The 23,603-nt window shown below is 46.4% G+C and overlaps 2 protein-coding genes across 12 annotated transcripts in view; one reads left to right on the forward strand and one right to left on the reverse strand.

The window, feature by feature from the left end:
• Nucleotides 1–18,380, reverse strand: part of SRP68 (signal recognition particle 68) — a 43,986-nt gene extending 25,606 nt beyond the window's left edge. For 3 of the 11 annotated variants that reach the window (XR_013407295.1, XR_013407296.1, XM_001103682.5), the window contains exons 1-8: nt 18,186–18,380; nt 15,971–16,037; nt 11,418–11,531; nt 7,844–8,039; nt 5,670–5,752; nt 5,288–5,397; nt 4,487–4,569; nt 1,575–1,715 (exon numbers count right to left, since the gene is read on the reverse strand). Coding sequence is in view for 9 of the 11 variants with exons in the window: in XM_001103682.5 (XP_001103682.3) it covers nt 1,575–1,715; nt 4,487–4,569; nt 5,288–5,397; nt 5,670–5,752; nt 7,844–8,039; nt 11,418–11,531; nt 15,971–16,037; nt 18,186–18,354 (963 nt within the window). In the remaining 2 variants the exon portion in view is untranslated. Of the gene's footprint in view, nt 1–1,574; nt 1,787–4,464; nt 4,570–5,269; nt 5,398–5,669; nt 5,753–7,843; nt 8,040–11,417; nt 11,554–13,983; nt 14,027–14,347; nt 14,422–15,970; nt 16,038–18,185 lie in introns of those variants that run through there. The other 8 variants (XM_077972910.1, XM_077972911.1, XM_002800608.4 and 5 more) reach the window with 8 other exon arrangements.
• The window catches only part of UBALD2 (UBA like domain containing 2), a 258,780-nt gene that overhangs the window by 38,608 nt on the left and 196,569 nt on the right, over nt 1–23,603 (forward strand). The gene's annotated exons all lie outside the window — the stretch shown is intronic.

The raw sequence follows: 23,603 nt of genomic DNA on the forward strand, positions 1-23,603 counted from the left end.
TTTCCTGTTCTTTATTTGGTACGTGTCTGTAGCCCCGCTCTGAAAGAGCCCTCATTTAACTTGCCCCTATGGATCTCTCTCCCCCAACTCCTCTTCAAGTCAGAATTCCTGCCCCACTGTCTCTGCTGTCTGGCACTGAACTGAGGACTGAAGTGGTTTCTTTCTTCCAGCATTGATCACTTTAAAACCAAAGCATTAACCCAATCACATAATCTAAATAGTTGCTACCAGAGCCCTTGTCCAGAGGAGGTAGCACCATACAACAGTGCCAATAGAACGGTCTCAAGAAAAGCCTTTCAGTTTAAGGAAAAATTGACTTTATAGTACTGTTCAGGTCTTCTGTCCTTTAAGCAAATAAAAGGGATATGAGAGAGGCAATATGAAACACAGACAAGGACACACATCAACTCGTCAGCTGTTGAAAGCTGCCTCCAACCCAAAGTAGCCATTCTGGAGCAAGTTGCTGAAAAGTTTAGATGCTTAGGCCAGTTCATCAACACATTAACAAAACATCGCCCCCCCCAACCCATATACACATTATTCAGGGTGCAAAAGATTACTATGAAGTCTTAGGAAATGCCACTGTTCCCTGATGAGGGAATAGACTGTCAGCAGCCTGCTTTTTTAAAGATATCCTTTAACTTATGTGGAAAAGAAGCTCTAGGCCGGGCGCGGTGGCTCAAGCCTGTAATCCCAGCACTTTGGGAGGCGGATCACGGGGTCACAAGATCGAGACCATCCTGGCTAACATGGTGAAACCCCGTCTCTACTAAAAAATACAAAAAACTAGCCGGGCGAGGTGGCGGGCGCCTGTAGTCCCAGCTACTCGGGAGGCTGAGGCAGGAGAATGGCGTGAACCCGGGAGGCGGAGCTTGCAGTGAGCTGAGATCCGGCCACTGCACTCCAGCCTGGGTGACAGAGCGAGACTCCGTCTCAAAAAAAAAATAAATAAATAAAAGAAAGAAAGAAAGAAAGAAAGAAGCTCTAAAAAGTGCCGCCATCGCTGTCTACCTCATACAAAGGTCACCAGGATGTCTTATCTTTTAGGATGCATTTGGTTGTTCACACCCACAAACAAGTAACTATGTCAGTAGGCAGTATCAAGTGATACAGCTTTGCGCGAATTTTACATGTACACCACACACAAAACAAGACATTCTGGTTTAACCAGGCTATCCTGCAAAGCCCCAGGACTAAGAGGTGAACCCTTTAGGGCTAGGAGGTTATGAAAACATGTCAGAGAGACTTGAGGAACATAACAGTTAAGCTGCTGCACCACCTGCTGGGCCAAATGTGACCCCTTACTTTAAAGCCAGCCTCTAATGCTTCCCATTTTTATGTCGATGACTGTTGCTGTCAATTTCTTTGCCCTCTAGACATTAAGAATTCCTCTATAAACTCAGTTTTCAAAATAATTTTATTAAATAAGGCACATCTCCGGACTTACCAAATCCCAAACGGCATTAAATGTTTGTTTTGTTAGAACTGAATACCAACGAGCCACTACATCTTAAACACACAGGACAACCTTCAGACACATACAGAAGACAGCACAGCAAGTTCTTCCTCCTCACCTGGACAATAGCGGCTTCATTATCAGCCAGTCCCAATAAGAAAATGCGCACTTTGTCAATCTTCACTGGAACCGTTCTCCCTCTCCACTCCACTTCACTCATGGTAGCTGCCTGTTTGGCTCGAGTCTGAGTGATCAAAGCCTGAAAAGCAGTTTGAAAAAGTTAAAGCTTTAACCGGGGATATAAGTGATGGAGGTGAAAATAAGCGGAATCTATCATTTGTCTCTTTGTATAACCAACATATTATACCCCATATAAAGTAGAGTATATACCAATTTCTTTCATTTTTTTGAGACAGAGTCTTGCTCTGTCACCCAGGCTGGAGTGCAGTGGCGCAATATAGGCTTACTGCAACCTCCGCTTCCCAGGTTCAAGGAATTCTTGTGCCTTAGCCTCCTGAGAAGCTAGAACTATAGGCACATGCCGCCATGCCCAACTAATTTTTGTATTTTTAGTAGAGACGGGATTTCGCCACGTTGGCCAGGTCAGTCTCAAACTCCTGGCCTCAAGTGATCCACCTGCCTCAGCCTCCCAAAGTGCTGGGATTACAAGCATGAGCCACTGTGCCCAGCCTTTTTTTTTTTTTTTTTTTTGAGACGGAGTCTCACTCTGTCACCCAGGCTGGAGTGCAGTGGTACAATCTCAGCTCACTGCAAGCTCCGCCTCCCGGGTTCATGCCATTCTCCTGCCTCAGCCTCCCGAGTAGCTGGGACTACAGGTGCCCGCCACCACGCCCGGCTAATTTTTTTGTATTTTTACTACAGACGGGGTTTTACTGTGTTAGCCAGGATGGTCTCGATCTCCTGACCTCGTGATCTGCCCGCCTCAGCCTCCCAAAGTGCTGGGATTACAGGCGTGAGCCACCGCGCCCAGTCCAATATTTTTTTAATAGACAGGGTCTTGCTTTGTTGCCCAGGCTGGAGTACAGTGGCTCCATGACAGCTTACTGCAACCTCAAACTCCTGGGCTCAAGTGATCCCTATGCCTCAGCCTCCCGAGCAGCTAGGACTACAGCTGTATGTCACTATGCCTGGCTAATTTAAGAAAAAAAAAAAAAAAAATTTTTTTTTTTTTTTTTGAGATGGAATTCCACTCTTGTTGCCCAGGTTGGAATGCAATGGCATGATCTTGGTTCACTGCAACCTCCGCCTCCCAAGTAGCTGGGATTACAGGCATGTACCAACACCCCCAGCTAATTCTGTATTTTTAGTAGAGAGACGGGGTTTCTCCATGTTGGTCAGGTTGATCTCGAACTCCTGACCTCAGGTTATCTGCTCGCCTTGGCCTCCCAAAGTGCTGGGATTACAGGTGTAAGCCACCATGCCCGGCCTCTGAAAAAATTTTTTTTTTAGAGGTGGGGTCTCACTATGTTGCCCAGGTTGGTCTTGAACTCCTGGGCTCAAGTGATCCTTTCACCTCAGGCTCCCACAGTGCCAGGATTACAGGTGTGAACCACCCCACTGGCCACCAATATCTATTTGTTTTAAATTTCTCCCTGGTATCATATATTTTAGTTATAGAAATTCAAATACTAAAAGGACATAACGGAAGGTTAAAAAGAGTAACAGTGAGGTTTGGTAAGGATGTGAGGAGAAAAGCATATCTGTATACACTGCAAGCAGAAATGCAAATCAGTAGAAACTTAAAGACATTTGTCAGTACGTATCAAAAGTTTCCAAACCATTTAATTCCAGTTTTAGGAATTTATCCTAAGAAAATAATCAAGAATGTGTGCAAAATCTGAGGACGTGGATATTCATGGTAATACCATTTACCACTTAATGCACAACAATGAATGGTTAAATAAAACAGACTTCTATGCAATGGAGTACCATGTAGCCATCAAAAGATGATGGTGTATGGCTGGGTAAGGTGGATCATGCCTGTGATCCCAGCACTTTGGGGGGCTAAGGCGAACAGATCGCTTGAGCACCAGAGTTCAAGACTGAGACCAGACTGGGAAACATAGTAAGACTCTGTCTCTACCAAAAAAAAATAAAAATAAAAAAGTTAGCTGGGCATGGTAATCTTCACCTGTAGTTCCAGCTACTCAGGAGGCTGAGGCAGGAGGATCACTTGAGACCAGGAAGTCAAGGCAGCAGTGAGTCAAAATCAAGCCACTGCACTCTGGCCTGGGCAACAGAGTGAGACCCTGTTTCAAAAATAATAATAATAAATAAGCTGAGCACAGTGGCTCATACCTGTAATCCCAGCACTTTGGGAGGCAAAGGCGGGTAGATCACGAGGTTAGGAGATTGAGACCATCCTGGCCAACATGGTGAAACCTTGTCTCTACTAAAATACAAAAAATTAGTCAGGCATGGTGGTGGGCGCCTGTAATCCCAGCTACTTGGGAGGCTGAGGCAGGGGAATTGCTTGAACCCGGGAGGCGGAGCTTGCAGTGAGCCGAGATCGCACCATGGCACTCTAGCCTGGCAACGGAGCAAGACTCCGTCTCAAAATAAATAAATAAATAAACAAATAAAAGTGGCAACTCATGTGGTTTATATTTTTCCCCAATCTTTTGTATTTCTTGCTTTTTCTATACTACTTGCTTAGAAAATAAATGTAATGAGGTTAAATAATTGAATACTTGGCCAGGCACAGTGACTCATGCCTGTAATCCCAGAACTCTGGGAGGCCGAGATGGGCAGATCACTTGCAGTGAGCTGAGATCACGCCACTGCACTCTAGCCTGAGCAACAGAGTAAGACGGTCTCAAAAAAAAAAAATTGAATGAAGTATTAATTTAAAAAAGTTTTTTTGTTCAAACTTTTAGCAAATGTAGATATTTGCTAATACAGATATAAATATCCATATATTAACATCAAATATCCCTAGGGGATTATGAATTACTCCTTCTTCTGGACTTTGTCCAAAGACTTTTCACAAAAATATGCATACTAGATTACCTCCAATTTTTCAGCCAAGAGACCCTCAGTGCCCCCAGATCTCAGTCTCATCTGCATGAGTTCATTGATGGCTGACTGGTCCCCTGAGAGAGAAAGACAGGAAAATCTTCAAGGGTCTGGCCTGTTTCCTTGAGAATCACTAGATTCAATTCAGACTTAAAGAGCTCTTCCCCCTCCACATTCTACTTCAATGAATCTGCAGTACAATCTGTTCTCTGAAGACAAGTCTTTTATAAAGAATGAAATTGATTGGGGGATGAAAATACTCCGTATGGTATATGATGGCAAATACACGTCATGAAACATTTGTCCAAACCCATACAATGTACAATATCAAGCATGAACCCTGATGTAAACTATGGACTTTGGGAGATTATGGTGTGTCAATAAAGGGTCATCAATTGTAACAAATGCACCCCTCTGGTGGGGGAAGATGTTAATGGGAGAGGCTATGAATGTGGGGAGGTGGGGTTACATGGATCTCTGTATCTTTCTGTCAGTTTTGCTATGAACCTAAAACTGCTCTAAAAAGGTAAAAAATGAACTCAGCCGGAGACTCAAGACTGCTCTTCAGGGGTACACAGCATAGCAGGACGGACACAGAGGCAGGACCGTCTTCCATAATTTTGGGCAGGGCTGGCTTCAACAGGTCTGCTTTTGCCATCAACCAAAACTCAGGGCAAAGATGGAGGCAAGGGAAGAAGAAAGTTACATCAACTCTCTAGGCTCTCTGAAATGAGCTCCCAGTAGGCCACCTGTCAATGTTCAAGTTGAGTATAATGCCTTGATCCCTGCTCTCACCAATATTATATGCACAATAGCGGATGTTGGGTGAAATCTCTTCCACACGTTGGTTATACAGCACAGCCTGCTCCTCTGTGAAAGCACTGGCTAGCTTCTCATAGATAGTTCTGCGAGAAAAGAAAAGCCAAGTTTTACATTAGCCATATATATGAAAAACTCATGGGGAACACAGTGACTAAAATCAAATTACGGCCCTTTGAAGCTCTCCTACCAACTACCCTAACTGGCATGTTCTAAGGATGAAAGAGAGTCATCAACATTTCTATAGGAAAGAAAAGTCACCCTCACTTTCACAGAAACAATCCACTACCTGATCTGCAGCTTAAATTTGACTACCTATAATTAAAACTGGCCACAGCCTTTGGACTATAGGACTTACTTGCATTTGTTAAAAGCCTCAATGGCAGCTTTCCATTCTTGATGTTCAAAACGCAGCATTCCTGAGAGGTAAGCTGTGTAAGCCTGTGAGGAGATGGAAGAGGAGGAACTGCTTCAACAGCAAACCAGTGCTCCCACTCAATCTTCCTTTATTAGCTTCTAACTTTGATATCAAGAATATAGATATGGGCCAGGTGCAGTGGCTCACACCTGTAATCCCAGCATTTTTGGAGGCCGAGGTGGGAGGATCACTTGAACCCACTGTTCAAGACAAGCCAGAGCAATATAGCAAGACCCTGCCTCTACAAAAAAATTTGAAAATAAAAATAAATTTTAAAAAAGAAGAAGAAAAAGAACATGGATATGGGCTGGGCGTGGGGGCTCACACCTGTAATCCTAGCAATTTGGGAGGCCAAGGCAGGAGGGCTGCTTGAGTTCAAGAGTTCGAGATCAGCCTGGGCAACATAGCAACACCTCGTCTCTACCAAAAATTTTAAAAAATTACCAGGGTGTGGCCGGGCGTGGTGGCTCAGGCCTATATCCCAACACTTTGGGAGGCCGAGGTGAATGGATCACCTGAGGTCAGGAGTTGGGGACCAGCCTGGCCAACATGGTGAAAACCCATCTCTACTAAAAATACAAAAAAATTAGCTGGGCATGGCAGCGGGTGCCTGTAATCCCAGCTACTCGAGAGGCTGAGGCAGGAGAATTGCTTGAACCTGGGATGCGGAAGTTGCAATGGGGCGAGACAGCACCACTGCATCCCAACCTGGGCGATAGAGCTAGACTTTGTCTCAAAAAAAAAAAAAAAAAAAAAAAAAAAGAGCCAGGTGTGGTGGTGTGCGCCTCTAGTCCCAACTATTCAGGAGGCCGTGGCAGGAGGATCACGTGAGCCCAGGAGTTCACGGCTGCAGTGAGCCATGACTGTGCACTCCAGCCTGGGACAGAGTGAGACTCTGTTTCTAAAAAACAAACAACCCAAACAAAGAATATGGATATATTAATCACAGGTTGATTTTTAAAGCGAAATACGTGTTTAACCAATAAAAGGTGATACATAGGCAATTTGTTATGGTTCATTCACTTCCCAGGAAAGAAATTCAAAGAAGGAAACTTGTTTTCTTCATTTTACTTAACAACCATTTTCTGGGCTAAAACATAAGCGTCAGAAGTTGAATAAAACCTTGCAATATCTACCACCTCTTTTTTGAAAAATTCATTTCCAAAGAAATTCTTAACTTTGTGAACTTTTCCAGGTACAAGATTGTAAGCTTTCATCTATATACAACACGACCTTTCTTAAAAAGTTAGTTAGCTGGCCAGGCGCGGTGGCTCACACCTCTAATCCCAGTACTTTGAGAGGCCAAGGTAGGTGGGTGGATCATGAGGTCAGGAGCTCGAGACCAGCCTGGCCAACATGGTGAAACCCCATCTCTACTAAAAACACAAAAATTAGCCAGGCGTGGTGGCGCGTGCCTATAATCCCAGCTACTTGGGAGGCTGATGAAGGAGAATTGCTTGAACCTGGGAGGCAGAGGTTGCCGTGAGCCGAGATTGCGCCACTGCACTCCAGCCTGGGCAACAAAGCAAAACTCTGTCTCCAAAAAAAAAAAAAAAGAGCCAGGCGTGGTGGCTCATGCCTGTAATCCCAGCACTTTGGGAGGCCGAGGCAGGCGGATCACGAGGTCAGGAGATCGAGACCATCCTGGCTAACACAGTGAAACCCCGTCTCTATTAAAAATACAAAAAATTAGCCGGGCATGGTGGCGGGCGCCTGTGGTCCCAGCTACTCGGGAGGCTGAGGCAGGAGAATGGTGTGAACCCGGGAGGCAGAGCTTGCAGTGAGTCGAGATGGCGCCACTGCACTCCAGCCTGGGTGAGAGCGAGACTACGTCTTAAAAAAAAAAAAAAAAAAAGTTACAGCTAGTTACAAAAAACCAATACTCACTCTTTTATGGAATGAAGCATTGTCCAATTAAAAAAAAAAAAGGATAAAAAAATCAAGAGCTGATAAACAAAACATGCTAACTTCACCTGTTAAAAGCAAGTTCAGAAAGTTTTTTCCTCTCCTGACTATCGCTTTCTAACCTGAAGAAACTCTATTGTGTTTAACTGTAGCTTTTTAAAGCGTCTTTCATCTCCACAACGAAACAAGCTGAGTGTTAAGGCACTAACCTGAGCCTCTAACTTGGTCTTAGCGTCCACGCGATTGCTCTCACACAAACGTTCCAATTCCTCTGCATGCTTCACGGCTTTGCGTAGGCGAGATAATAAGTGAAACCGTTTTCGGGGTTCAGTGTTGGCTTCCTGTTTCAGCTGCATAGCGTAGCTCCAGGCTCTTTCAGCATCCATCAGAACCAGAAGCAAGTATCTAGACCAGAGACAGAAGCGGGGAGACAGTAAAGGCCATCATCAGACCCAGGTATTCTCTGAGGTGTAATCTTCTGCTTCTTGGCTTTTCTTTATACTCTCCCTCCTTTGCCGCTCTCAAAACAACTCTTCTGATATTCTCAGCCACGACTAAACCAGTATCTCTATTCGCAACCTGGGCTCAATCTCAGGTTTCTCATCATCTGCTAGACGTATCTCATTGAAAAACCTCTACCACCTCAAACTCGGTAAATCCAGAATCGTGACCCATCCCTCCTGAATTTTGTCAAACAGACACAGTCTAGGCACACAATCTGGCCTCATCTTTGAATCAACACCTCCTTCATCTCAACCCAGTGAGAAAAGTCCTTAAGCGGCAGTATATTGGCCAGGCGCAGTGGCTCACGCCTATAATCCAAGCACTTTGGGAGGCTGAGCCAGGCGTATCACCTGAGGTCGGGAGTTCGAGATCAGCTTGGCCAACATGGTGAAACCCCATCTCTACTAAAAATACAAAAATTAGCTGGGTGTGTTGGTATGCGCCTGTAATCCCAGCTACTTGGGAGGCTGAGGCAGGAGAATCGCTTGAACCCAGGAGGCGGAAGTTGCAGTGGGCTGAGATCACACCACTATACTCTCGTCTGGGCAACAAGGCAAGACTCCATCTCAAAAAAAAAAAAAAAAGTATATTAAAGTGGTGATGAACAAGGGCTCCAGAGCCTGGGATAGAATCTCAGTGCCACTATTTACTAGCTGTGTGACTGTGGGCAAAGTACTAACCTTTCTGTGCACCACTCTCCCATGTAGTAATACAAATAACACATTTAGACTAGAGCCGGGCACTTACTAAGTGCTCAGTAAGTTCGTTAATTACTTTATTATTATACCGGTGAATCTTTCTTTACTGCCTTGATCAATCTGTCTTAAACTTCAGCTTAACCTTGTCTCTTCAGAGTAAAGGATCTTGCTATCATAACAGAGTCCAGGCTCGGTGTAGCGGCTCATGTCTGTAATCCCTGTACATTGGGAGGCCGAGGTGGGAGGATCGCTTGAGGCCAGGAGTTTGAAACCAGCCTGGTCATAGCGAGATCCCATCTCTACAAAAGAAAAAAGAGAAAAGTTAGCTGGGCATGGTGGTACATGCCTATAGTCCCAGCTACTCAGGAGGGTGAGGCAGGAGGAGTTCAAGGCTGCAGTAAGCTATGATCCCACTGCTGCACTCCAGCCTGGGTGACAGTGAGGCCCTGTCTCAAAAAAAAAAAAAAAAAAAAAAAAAAAAGGAGAGAGTCCAGATTTCTCCCAACTGGTTCTCATGAGATTTAAGATTTAATCACTACATCTTGCTGCTGCATCCTATTATGGTCTCCAGGCTCTAGTTTTCTGACTGTACACACCAAGCTCACAGCCTTTTCACTGCCTGAGTAGCAGCTAACAAGTGTCCAGAACTTTACAGTTCCTAGACTGCATACACGGATATCAGGTCATGCTGCTTTCCCCGACACAGAATGTTCTTCACTCTCGAAAATCCTTCAAGGTCAAGCCTCCCCCACGCAGGCTTACTGACTTCCCTGTCAAGAGCCTTCAAGTTCAAGTCTCCCTTCCAAGGCTTCAGAATGCTGAACAGTAAATGATACACAACATGGCACTTTTACTGTAGCATTCCCTGGTTTGCACTGACCAACATCTTTCAACAAGATGAAAGTCAATAAGGTTCAAGGACCATGCCTCCTCTCTTTCTATATCTAGTGTGTCACAACTACTCTGCTGATGTAGCACAAAAGCAGCTATAAACAATACCTATGTGAATGGGCATGGCTGGGTTCCAATAAATCTTCATTTACACAAAAGGTGGCAGGAACATAATTTGGCCCATAAGTGTGAGGAATACCTGGAGACCTTCACTACATGTTGCTTGACAGACTAAAAATTCTTCAGCAAATGCCAGCACTAGTGTATTCAGCACTGAAATACAGGACCCTTCTAGAAAACTGTGAAGTTCTAGACACCAGCCGGGCGCAGTAGCTCATGCCTGTAATCCTAGCACTTTGGGAGGCAGGGATGGGTGGATCACCTGAGGTTAGGAGTTCAAGACCAGCCTGGCCAACATGGTGAAACTCTGTCTCTACTAAAAATACAAAACTCAGCTGGGCATGGTGGCATGTGCCTGTAATCCCAGCTACTTGAGAGGCTGAGGCAGGAGAAGTTTGAACCCAGGAGACAGAGGTTGCAGTGAGGCAAGATCAAGCCACTGCACTCCAGCCTGGGCAACACGGTGAAACTCTGTCTCAAACAAACAAACAAACAAACAGAAATTGCACAACACTCAATTACATTAAGATATACTGGGCTGGGCGCGGTGGCTCAAGCCTGTAATCCCAGCACTTTGAGAGGCTGAGACGGGCGGATCACGGGGTCAGGAGATCAAGACCATCCTGGCTAACATGGTGAAACCCGGTCTCTACTAAAAAAATACAAAAAAAACTAGCCGAGCAAGGTGGCGGGTGCCTGTAGTCCCAGATGCTCGGGAGGCTGAGGCAGGAGAATGGCATAAACCCGGGAGGCGGAGCTTCCAGTGAGCCGAGATCCGGCCACTGCACTCCAGCCTGGGCAACAGAGTGAGACTCTGTCTCAAAAAAAAAAAAAAAAAAGATATATTGATATATGCATCTAGTTTCAGACACTGAAATTTACATTCTAGAAACCTTACCTAATAATCAATTAGATTCTAATCACTGACGTCAACATTTGCCATCCCAACAGTTGTTTTTTTTTTTTAAAGCAGAGTTTAATAGGCAAGAAGGAAGGGAGAAGGAAGAAGCTTCCCTGTACAGAGACAGAGGGAGGGGGGCTCCAAAGCTGAGAGAGTGAATCCCACCCTCCCCTCCTTTTTTTTTGAGATGGAGTTTCACTCTTGTTGCCTAGGCTGAAGTGCAATTGTGTAATCTTGGCTCACTGCAACCTCTGCCTCCCGGGTTCAAGTAATTCTTGTGCCTCAGCCTCCCAAGTAGCTGGGATTACAGGTGCCCGCCACCATGCCCAGTTAATTTTTATATTTTTAGTAGAGATGGGGTTTTGCCATGTTGGCCAGGCTGGTCTTGAACTCAGGTGATCTACCCGCCTTGGCCTCCCAATGTGCTGGGATTATAGGCGTGAGCCACTGTGCCCAGCCCCAACACAGTTCTTGAACAAACTACTGAACCTCTTTGAGCCTCAGTTTCCTTGCCTTAGAATGCAGAAATAGTAAACAATGCCCATCCCACAGAGCTGCTAAGAGTCACCAGAGATAATTAAAAGGTTTGGCATGAAGTCTAGCACATGTCATTGTTTAATAAATGTATTCGCAAGATGTAACTTGCAACTAGCACGGAGCAGTCAATACCTATTATCAGTCAGAAGCTCTTCAGTCACTTTCTTCCCTGTGAATTTGTGTCTGTTCCCCATCTTGAAGTTCAGTGTTTTTCGAAGACGTCTTTGTCTACGGGAACAGTAGCCCCTGTAAGAAACCACAAACAAAACTCACTCAGCCAAGTTGAGTATTTTGAACAATAAATTCTGCAATAAGGCAAGGTCAAGGGTCAACAGTTTGGGGTGTTATACTTATGGTTACTAGAATTATCACATATCAGCTTCCAAACATTTTTTTCTTTTCTTTGAGACAGAGTCGCACTCTGTCACCCAGGCTGGAGTGCAGTGGTGTGATCTTGGCTAACTGCAGCCAGGCTCAGTCAATCCTCCCACCTCAGCCTCCTGAGTAGATGGGACCACAGGGGTGCACCACCACACCTGGCTAATTTTTGTACTTTTTGTAGAGACGGGGTATCACTGTGTTGCCCAGGCTCATCTCGAAGTCCGTGGACTCCAGAGATCCGCCCACCTCAGCCCTCCAAAGTGCTGGGATTATAGGCATAAGCCACCATGCCCGGCCCTAAACATTTATTGAATGACTAAAACATGGAGGGCAGTATGATTGGTATTATAGGAAACACAGATGGAGGACACAGTGCCCATGCTCAAGGAACCCACATTAAAGTTGAGGAGAATCATGCAGAGAAAATGGTAACCAAGAAAACAAGGCAAATATCAAGTTGAATGGACATGGGTAATCATTCTGTTGTTAGTACCTTCGGCTGCAGTGGACTGACGGCGGGGCCTGGAAAGAATGAGGGGCTGGGTGCAGTGGCTCACACCTGTAATCCCAGCACTTTGGGAGGCTGAGGTGGGTGGATCATGAGGTCAGGAATTCAAGACCAGCCAGGCCAAGATGGTGAAACCCATCTCTACTAAAAATACAAAAATTAGGCTGGGCGCAGTGGCTCACACCAGCAATCCCAGCACTTTGGGAGGCCGAGGCGGGTGGATCACCTGAGGTCAGGAGTTCAAGACCAGCCTGACCAACATGCAGAAACCCTGTCTCTACTAAAAATACAAAATTAGCCAGGTGTGGTGGCACATGCCTGTAATCCCAGCTACCCGGGAGGCTGAGGCAGGACAATCGCTTAAACCCAGGAGGAGGGGGTTGCGGTGAGCCAAGATCATGCCGTTGCACTCCAGCCTGGGCAACAAGAGCGAAACTCCATCTCAGGAAAAAAAAAAAAAAAAAAGGCCAGGCGTGGTGGCTCACGCCTGTAATTCCAGCACTTTGGGAGGCCGAGGTGGGCAGATCACGAGGTCAGGAGATCGAGACCATCCTGGCTAACACGGTGAAACCCTGTCTCTACTAAAAATACAAAAAATTAACCGGGCGTGGTGGGGGGCGCCTGTAGTCCCAGCCACTTGGGAGACTGAGGCAGGAGAACGGCGTGAACCTGGGAAGTGGAGTTTGCAGTGAGCCAAGATCGTGCCACTGCACTCCAGCCTGGGTGACAGAGCAAAACTCCATCTCAGAGAAAACAAACAAACAAAAAAAATTAGCCAGGCATGGTGGGCAGGCATCTGTAATCCTAGCTACTCGGGAGGCTGAGGCAGAGAACTGCTTGAACCTGAGGGGTGGACGTTGCAGTGAGCCGAGAACACACCACTGCACTCCAGCCTGGGTGACAGAGCAAGACTCCGTCTCAAACAAACAAACAAAAAAAGAATGAGGAGGATTCTAATGAATGTAAAGAAAGCAAGGAAAGGGGAATCCTGAGGAAGACTAGGACGACACCAAACAAATGAAGAAAGAACTGCAGGTATGTCTGAAGAAAAATAAGGAAGCCAATTAGGTTGTTGCCAAGAAGCAATACAAATGTCACCTTTATGCCACACCTCCTCCTCTATGCTCATGTAGCTCTTTATTCTTCCTTCTATTACAGTGTGTGACATTATAATTATGTTCTCACATAGTTGCCCACTAATATAAATCCCTTTAGGGCAGGGAGAATTATTTTTTGAGACAGAGTCTCACAATGTTGCTGTTGCCCAGGCTGGGCTCGAACTCTGGGGCTTAAGCAATTATCGGGCCTCATCCTCCCAAGTAACTGGCACTATGGCAGGTGCCACCACGCCACGCTAGGATTTCATTTTTAAATTTTTCACAATGCCTTAACACAGTGTCTAGTCCGCAGATGTTCAATAAATATATATGTTTTTGACTAAATTAGTTAAAAATATATATATATATATAAAATTGTACCAACCTTTAAGTCAAAGTAATACAGTACATAATTTACAATACAAAATATTTCAATACTACTTCAGGGGGCCGGGCATGGTGGCTCACGTCTGTAATCGTAGCACTTTGGGAGGCCAAGGCAGGCAGATCACTTGAGGTCAGGAGTTCGAGACCAGCCTGGACAACACAGTGAAACCCCATCTCCACTAAAAATACAAAAATTAGCCAGGCATGGTGGTGCATGCCTGTAGTCCCAGGTACTCGGGAAGCTGAGGCAGCAGAATTGCTTGAACCCAGAAGGTGGAGGTTGCAGTGCACCGAGATCATGCCACGGCATTCCAGCCTAAGTGACAAAAAAATAAGTAAATAAAATGAAATAAAAAATAAATAAAGAAATAGGCTGGGCACATTGGCTCATGCCTGTAATCCCAGCACTTTGGGAGGCTGAGGCAGGGGATCACCTGAGGTCAGGAGTTCCAGACCAGCCTGGCCAACACGGTGAAACTGTCTCTACTAAAAATTAGCCGGGCGTGGTGGCATGTGCCTGCAGTCCCAGCTATTCAGGAGGCAGAGGCAGGAGAATCGCTTGAACCAGGGAGGCAGAGGTTGCAGTGATCCGAGATCGTGCCATTATACTCCAGCCTGGGTGACAGAGTGAGGCTCTGTATCAAAAATAAATAAAATAAATACTACTTCAGCATCTCAATCAAAGCTACCAGGGTATAGATTATTTAAAAAAAAAAAAAAAAAAAAAAAAAAAGAAAAAAAGAAATAGGCCAGGCACGGTGGCTCATGCCTATAATCCCAACACTTTGGGAGACTGAGGTAGGCGGATCACGAGGTCAGGCGTTCAAGACCAGCCTGGCCAACACAGCGAAACCATCTGTACTAAGAATACAAAAATTAGCCAGGTGTGGTGGCACATGCCTGTAGTCCCAGCTACTTGGGAGGCTGAGGCGGGAGAATCGCTTGAACCTGGGAGGTGGAGGATGCAATGGGTTGAGACTGCACCATTGCACTCCAGCCTGGGTGACAGAGTGAGACTCTGTCTCAAAAAAAATAAATAAATACATAAATAAAAAGAAGAAATAGTAGTCTAGGTTGAATCTACGAACTGGCTTTTTTCTCTCAATCCCTAATAGCAGCTTTAGTTATCATCTACCCTTTTACATAAAAATTAAATGGAACACTCATACGTTATGAGTAGAAATAAAAATTAGTAAAAATTTTCTTGCAGTATGGATCCATTTTTAACAACAACAAAAAAGCCTGGAGGGTCCAGTGAGAAATATGAATCCATTTATTAAGACCGCTGGGCCGGGCACGGTGGCTCAAGCCTGTAATCCCAGCACTTTGGGAGGCTGAGACGGGCGGATCACGAGGTCAGGAGATCGAGACCATCCTGGCTAACCCGGTGAAACCCCGTCTCTACAAAAAAATACAAAAAACTAGCCGGGCGAAGTGGCGGGTGCCTGTAGTCCCAGCTACTCGGGAGGCTGAGGCAGGAGAATGGCGTAAACCCAGGAGGCGGAGCTTGCAGTGAGCTGAGATCCGGCCACTGCACTCCAGCCCGGGCGACAGAGCAAGACTCCGTCTCAAAAAAAAAAAAAAAAAAAAAAAAAAAAGACCTCTGGCTGGGCGTAGAGGCTCACATCTGTAATCCCAGCACTTTGGGAGGCCAAGGCAGGTGCATCACTTGAGGTCAGGAATTCAAGACTAGCCTAGCCAACACAGTGAAACCCCATCTCTACTGAAAATACAAAAATTAGGCTGGGTGTGGTGGCTCCTGCCTGTAATCCCAGCACTTTGGGAGTCTGAAGAGGGCGGATCACCTGAGGTCAGGAGTTCAAGACCAGCCTGACCAACATGGTGGAACCCCATCTCTAGTAAAAATACAAAAATTAGCCAGGCATGGTGGCACATGCCTGTAGTCCCAGGTACTCGGGAGGCAGAAGCAGGAGAATCACCTGAACCCGAGAGGCAGGGGCTGCAGTGAGCCAGGAGCGCGCCACTGCACTCCAGCCTGGGTGACAGAGTGAGACTCCATCTTAAAAAAAAAACAAAAAAAAAAAACAGCTACTCGGGAGGCTGAGGCAGGAGAATCGCTGGAACTCAGAAAGCAGAGGTTGCAGCGAGACAAGACTGAGCCACTGCATTCCAGTCTGGCAATAGAGCAAGACCCCGTCTCAAAAACAAACAAACAAACAAACACACAAAAAATCCCCCACAATGCTCTAGACTTTCTAGTATATTTTCTGATATGTCAGAGTAAACAGGATATTAACAAAAGCAAAGCAAGTCCCACAATGATTTCCAAACATCTTGTATGTGATACTAACCTGTACCTCTGAAAATCTCCATGCCGTAAACCATGCTGCTGCTGGGATTCCTTAATAATCTGAAGAACTAGAGTTGACATTAAGGAAAATCTTACGATGGGAAGAACCCAAACAAATCAAAACTTGTACCATCAGTCTATATCTGTGTCAAACCACAACACATTAAACATTTGTGAAATACAGCCAGGTGCAGTGGCTCATGCCTGTAATCTCAGCACTTTGGGAGGCCGAGGCAGGTGGATCACCTGAGGTCAGCCTGCCAGCATGGTGAAACCCCATCTCTACTAAAAACACAAAAAATTAGCCGGGGGCAGTGGCGAGTACCTGTAATCCCAGCTACTCTGGAGGCTGAGGCAGGAGAATCGCTTGAACTTGGGAGGCAGACGTTGCAGTGAGCTAAGATAGCACCACTGCACTCCAGCCTGGGTGACAGAGCGAGACTCGCTCTCACACACTCTCTCACATACACACAAATTTGTGAAATATTTAGTACACTAGTGAGATCTTCTGTAACCATTTTTAATATCTATCTTGCCACAGGACAGGGCTAACCTACAGAAAAATTGATTGCCTGAACTGTTACTACTTTCAAACTAAAAAAGAAGGGCACTACTGGCCACTGAAAACTGCCAAAATCCAGTTTAAATTAAGCTGACGGATTCTAAATGCTGACTATAATTGGGGTGCTTCACACCAGTTTACACCTGGACCCCACATTTTATTCATTCAAACAGATTCAGATTTTAAATGACGTGTACTAAGCCTCCATTTGCATAATCTTCAACACCTGCCAAATCTAACTTTCCTTAACAGCTGTGATGCTTAGAGAGTCTATGATTAGCACATGTCAACCAAGCTAGGCCACAGTTTGCATAAAAGTATTAAGGTTTTTCTTTTAAAAGAAAAACGACTGACCAAATTCTCCTTTTAATAATCTTAAAATATTTAAGAATATGCACTAAACTTTAGAAAGTCCAATGACCTTCACCTATATAAGTACAGTTTTCTCTTAATGTTTCCTCAACGCTTCTCTAGAGACATATTTTAAAATAGTGAACACTAAAAGGACTCTTTCAATGACTAAAAAGGGACAAAGAGATATAAAGGTCTCAGTAAAATCAGGGCTTGCTAATGTCTACTTGGAACTATCACCACTAATTCAAAAAACTTCACTCCAAAGCCCTGAAAACTTTAAGTCCATTAAGATGTCAAGTTGAATTTCAGAAACTCGCCTACATTTTCTCCATCTGTTACTCATTTCAAAAGGTCACAGACTAGTACCACAAGCACTCGGTTGAGATACACACTGAGGAAAACTAAAAACCGATTCCTCCAGCTTATATGAATGACTGTCAGCAAGATAAAATGCCTACAGACCGATCATAAAAAAATGACAAGGGGACAAACGATATTAACTACGGTAACTTACAATTAAAATGGGCAACAAGCTTTTCCTCGGAGTCAATCTTTACCTCCACTTTCAAAGTATCAAGCTGTAGGTTTTACTACTCAGTCTACCACGACTGTCAGACAAGAGTATTAAGGGGGCCGGGCGCGGTGGCTCACGCCTGTAATCCCAGCACTTTGGGAGGCTGAGGCGGGCAGATCATGAGGTCAGGAGTTTGAGACCAGCCTGACGAACACAGTGAAACCCCATCTCTACTAAAAATGCAAAAATTAGCCAGGTGTGGCATGCATGTCTGTAATCCCAGCTACTCAGGAGGCTGAGGCAGGAGAATCACTTGAACCCGGGAGGCGGAGGTTGCAGTGAGCCAAAATTGAGCCATTTCACTCCAGCCTGGATGACAGAGTGAGACTCTTTTTAAAAAAAAAAAAAAAAAAAAAAAAAGTATTAAGCGGAATGTCAAGACTGCAGTTTCCTCTCCCCAGTTCAAGGTGCCAAAGCAAGGTGCTCAAAGTGTCACCTGGTCACAAGCCCTCCAACTGGACAACTGCGGGGCACCAGGGGAAACCTGCCTGATATCCCAGTGCCACTGGAAGAAAAGGACCTAGCCAGGAGGGCGAGGGGGACACTAGGAAAGACTAGTTGAGAGACAGACCCCCGGAATTCTGAGCACCAAAAAGTAAGGGCGAGAAAAACTGCGACCCTCGGCCTCTCCTGCCAGGACCTGCCGGGACCCGCCGCCTCTCCCGCCCCTAGTCCTCCAGATCGACACGTAGTCATTGCGAGTTAGGCCCGATTACTCTAGGATACTCTCCAAACTCAGGCTATCCCCAAATTCTTTGTTTGCCTTCGATCCGGCCGAAGGGCGTTCGTTTTCTTTATTTTCTTCCCCTCCGGCACCACGTCCACCGCCGCTACCGCCGCTGCCACTGCCACCGCCGCCGCCGCCGCCGCCAGGGACCTGCTTCTCAGCAGCCATCTTGCCCCCGCGCCGCAGAGCAAGACGGGATAGGAGAGGCGGGACGACCCGGGCGGGTGAGAGCTGGACCTGCCTGGCCGGGCTGATGGGATAGCGGCGGACTCCGCTGCCGTCGGCTCTTGCAGCAGGGAACCATATGCTGGAGCGCGCCTGCGCGAGGGATCCTGGCATCCCGGGTCGGGAATTGTGGCGGGCTAGGTGGAGACTTGAGGCCGCAGTGAGACCGTGGCTGCTGAGATCTCAGGCGTAGTCCCACCTCTCACCCACCAGGGGCGGAGAACCGGAGGTGGACCCCACGTCCTGCATCCTGGACTGGGGATCTGGCTCACGTCCTGCCCAGCAGAAAGCAGGAGACCAAAGCCACTGGATTTCGGGGTGTCTGCATCCCCAGGGACTCGAGAGATAGGGTTCTCCCCACCGGAACGGAGCACCCCGTCCGTAAGGGACCCGCCTCTGCCTGCCCTTTCCTCTGAGGCTGACCACGAGAAAGCCAAGCCGGAGGAAGCGCTGAGCAGTCAGCAGACGGTGTCCTAAGTAAGCAGACGGACTTTCTCAGACCGCTTGGGACTGTGGACTCCTGCACTTTGGGGCCATCAGTCCAAAGAGGGAGAAGTGTTGATTCATGGGAAAATATGAATTTTTGCTCTGCACCTTCTAGGGTCTGAGACCTGGGATTCCAATATCTGCTCCGTCATTAGCGGCAGGGAGATGTTGGGCAAGTAACTTAATCTCCCTGTAAGCCTGTTCCTTCATCTGTGAAATGGGGATAACCAATTTAAGTGGTTGTTATGAAGATTAAATGACAAGTTTTTGTTTTTTTGTTGTTGTTGTTGTGTTTTGAGACGGAATTTCGCTCTTGTTGCCCAAGCTGGAGTGCAATGGCTTGATCTGGGCTCACTGCAACCTCTGCCTCCCGGGTTCAAACCATTCTCCTGCCTCAGCCTCCCGAGTAACTGGGATTACAGGCGCCTGCCACCACGCCCGGCTAATTTTTGTATTTTTAGTGGAGACGGGGTTTCACCATGTTGGCCAGGCTGGTCTCAAACGCCTGACCTCAGGTGATCCGCCTGCCTTGGTCTCCCAAAGTGCTGGGATTACAGGCGTGAGCCACCGTGCCCAGCCTCAGAGGTCAGGCATTCAAGACCAACCTGGCCAACATGGTGAAACCCCGTTTCCACTAAAAATACAAAAGTTAGCCAGGCATGATGGTGGGCGCCTATAATCCCAGCTACTCTGGAGGCTGAGCATTCAAAACTCGGAAGGTGGAGGTTGCAGTGAGCTGAGATTGTGCCACTGCACTCCAGCCTGGGTGAGGGAGTGAGACTGTCTTAAAAAAAAAAAAAAAGTAAGTGGCCAGGTGCAATGGATCACACCTGTAATTGCAACACTTTAGGAGGCCAAGGCTGAAGATTGCTTGAGGCCAGGAGTTCAATACCAGCCTGGGCAACATAGTGAGACCCCTGTCTCTACCAAAAAAAAAAAAAAAAATTAGCCAGGAGTGGTGGCACCCACCTGTAGTCCCAGCGACTTGAGAGGCTGAGATAGAAGGATTACTTGAGCCCAGGAGTTTGAGGTTACAGTGAGTTATGGTCATGCCACTGCACTCCAGGATGGGTGATAGAACAAGACCCTGTCTCTAAAAATAAGTAAATAAAGTCCAGGGGCGGTGGCTCACACCGGTAATCCCAGCACTTTGAGAGGCCAAGGCAGGCGGATCACAAGGTCAGGAGATGGAGACCATCCTGGCTAACAGGGTGAAACCCCGTCTCTACTAAAAATACAAAAAAAAAAATTAGCCAGGCGTGGTGGTGGGCGCCTGTAGTCCCAGCTACTCGGGAGGCTAAGGCTGGAGAATGTCATGAACCTGGGAGGCAGAGCTTACAGTGAGCTGAGATCATGCCACTGTACTCCAGCCTGGGGGACAGAGCAAGACTCTGTCTCAAAAAAAAAAAAAAAAAAAAAAGGTAAATAAATCTATTTAAAAAGTAAGTTTCCCAAATGTTCATTGATAAGTGAATGGAAAAATAGAATGTGGTATAGCGATACAATGAAATATTATTTGACCATAAGAAGGAGTGAAGTGGCCAGGTGCAGTGGCTCATGCCGTTATCCCAGCACTTTGGGAGGCCAAGGCAGGTGGATCACCTGAGGGCAGGAGTTCAAAACCAGCCTGACCAACACGGAGAAAACCCATCCCTACTAAAAACACAAAATTAGCCAAGTGTGGCATGCATGTCTGTAATCCCAGCTACTCAGGAGGCTGAGGCAGGAGAATCACTTGAACCCGGGAAGCAGAGGTTGCAGTGAGCTGAGATCATGCCACTGTACTACAGCCTGGGCAACAACAGTGAAACTCTGTCTCAAAAAAAAAAAAAAGGAGTGAAGTACTGATTATGCTACAATGTGGATGAACTTTGAAAACATCACGCTAAGTGAAAGAAGCCACACACAAAAAAGGCCACATATTGTATGACTTTGTTTATATGAAATGTTAAGTATAGGCAAATCTGTAGAGACAAAAAGTAGATTGGTGGTTATCTGGGCCTGTAGAGATGGGGTGGGGATGGAGATGGGAGATTCGATGCTAAAGGCTAATAGGTGTGAGTTTCTTTTGGTGGGGAAGAAAATGTTCTAGAAGTGGCCGGGCGCGGTGGCTCAAGCCTGTAATCCCAGCACTTTGGGAGGCCGACACGGGCGGGTCACGAGGTCAGGAGATCGAGACCATCCTGGCTAACACAGTGAAACCCCGTCTCTACTAAAAAAATACAAAAAACTAGCTGGGCGAGGTGGCGGGCGCCTGTAGTCCCAGCTACTCGGGAGGCTGAGGCAGGAGAATGGCGTAAACCCGGGAGGCGGAGCTTGCAGTGAGCTGAGATCTGGCCACTGCACTCCAGCCCGGGCGACAAAGCGAGACTCTGTCTCAAGAAAAAAAAGAAAATGTTCTAGAAGTGATTGTGGCAACTGTCGCACAACTCTGTGAATGTACTAGAAGCCAAATGAACACTTTAAATGGGTAAATGGTATGATATGTGAATTATATTTCTTTTATCTTTTTTTTTTTTTTTGAGATGGAGTCTCACTCTGTCGCCCAGGCTGGAGTGCAGTGGTACAATCACGGTTCATTGCAACCTCTACCTCCCAGGTTCAAACGATTCTTCTGCCTCAGCCTCCCGAGTAGCTGGGACTACAGGTGTGTGCCACCATGCTCGGGTAATTTTTTTTTTTTTTTTTTTTTTAGTAGAGTTGGGCTTTCACCATATTGGCCAGGCTGGGCTTGAACTCCTGACCTCATGATTCGCTCACCTCGGCCTCCCAAAGTGCTGGGATCACAGGCGTGATACGTGATACGTGAATTATATTTCAACAAAGCTGTTACCAAAAAAGTGGGATCATGTTAGTCCTCTAGTCAAAACCAGGCACTGCCACCTCATTTTACGCAGACTACATGCCACAATCCTTAGACTGGGGGAGAAAAAAATCCCGCACATCTCCTACCAATCCCCTTGCTGGTTCAACTCAGGTCATACCGGCTTCCCTGCCTCAGGAACACAGGCGCGCTCCTACATTATGGCCTTTGCACTAGCTTTGGTCTCTCTCTGAAATGCTTTTCTGGCCAGGCATGGTGGCTCATGTGTATAATCCCAGCACTTTGGGAGGCTGAAGTGAGGACTGCTTGAGCCCAGGAGTTCGAGACCATCATGGGGAACATAGGGAGACTCCATCTCTAAAAAAAGAAGAGTCTGAGCGCGGTGGCTCACGCCTGTAATCCCAGCACTTTGGGAGGCCAAGGCAGGTGGAACACCCGGGGTCAGGAGTTTGAGAACAGCCTGAGCAACATGGTGAAACCCCATTCTACTAAAAATACAAAAAATTAGCTGGGTGTGGTGGCGCATGCCTGTAGTCCCAGGTACTCGGGAGGCTGAGGCAGGAGAATTGCTTGAGCCCTAGAAGCAGAGGTTGCAGTGAGCTGAGATCGTGCCACTGCACTCCAACCTGGGTGACAGAGTAAGACTCCGTCTCAAAAAAATAAAAAAGAAAGAAAAGAAATGCTCTTTACCTACATATTCCCTTTGCTAGCCCCTCACTACCTTCAAGTCTTTGCTCAAATGTCAACTTAATGAGGTCTGCGTGACCACTCTACTTTAAATTGTACCATCACCACCATCGTAGTGCTCCCAAATCCCCTTACTCTAAACTACTTTTCCCGCAAGCACTTATCAACTTGCAATACTTAATATGTTATGTTTACTGTATGTCTCTGTTGCTAGAAAGTTCACGGAGGACCTTGATCTTCGTAGAGCTCACTGGTATAGTATATCCTAAGGCACATAACAGTGCCTGGAAAGGAGCAGCTGCTTAATAAATATTTGTTGAATAAATAAATGGTGAGCATCTCATAAACACAAACTGTTATCTTCTTCCTGTTCAATGAGTAGGCAGGCAGGGCAGGAGTGTGAATAAGGTTTCCTTACCAAGAGGAGGAGGTAGTTGGGCTTCTGAGAGACTTTTTCCTTGGGGGAAAAAAAGAGGAAAAATAATATTCTTGACACTGGACCCCAGGGACCAGAACAGGGGAAGGTGAGGCAGCTATGAAGTTGCAGAGACAGAAGGTGGTGATTTTCAGACCCAGTGAACTGGGAGGCTTAAGTTCTACTTAAATAGTAATGATTCGTTGTCCCAAATGCTTGTTGCAGAAACAAATGTTTACATTTTATTGCAACCTAAACACCATCCAGGGAAATGCTGCTTGTGTGTGGAACTCTACTGTTTTGAATTTCCTCAAGGTATACGGAATAAAGTCAGGAGAAAAAGAAGAAGGATCTGAGATCTGATGTATTCAGATTTAACTAACTGGGTTCAGGCCTCTGCCATACATCTCATTCCTTTCTCAGCAGATCCCTCTGAGAAGGAAGTGTTACCATTTCCTTGTTACAGCTGAGGAAACTGAGGGACGGCGCCAAAGACAGAGCCTGACACAATACATGCTCAATATATTGGATTGAATTGGAGGGAAAATGTTCAATGGGTAAGAGAAGGGAAAAAGGTGGACTGGCGCGGTGGCTCACACCTGTAATCCCAGCACTTTGGGAGGCCAAAGCGGGCGGATCACTTGAGGTCAGGAGTTTGAGAACAGCCTGGACAACATGGTGAAACCCCGTCTCTACTAAAAATACAAAAATTAGCCAGGCGTGGTGGCGGGCGCCTGTAATCCCAGCTACTCGGGAGGCTGAGGCAGGAGGATCCGCTTG

The sequence above is a fragment of the Macaca mulatta genome, chromosome 16 (assembly GCF_049350105.2).
Source record: "Macaca mulatta isolate MMU2019108-1 chromosome 16, T2T-MMU8v2.0, whole genome shotgun sequence".
Lineage (NCBI taxonomy): Eukaryota > Metazoa > Chordata > Mammalia > Primates > Cercopithecidae > Macaca > Macaca mulatta.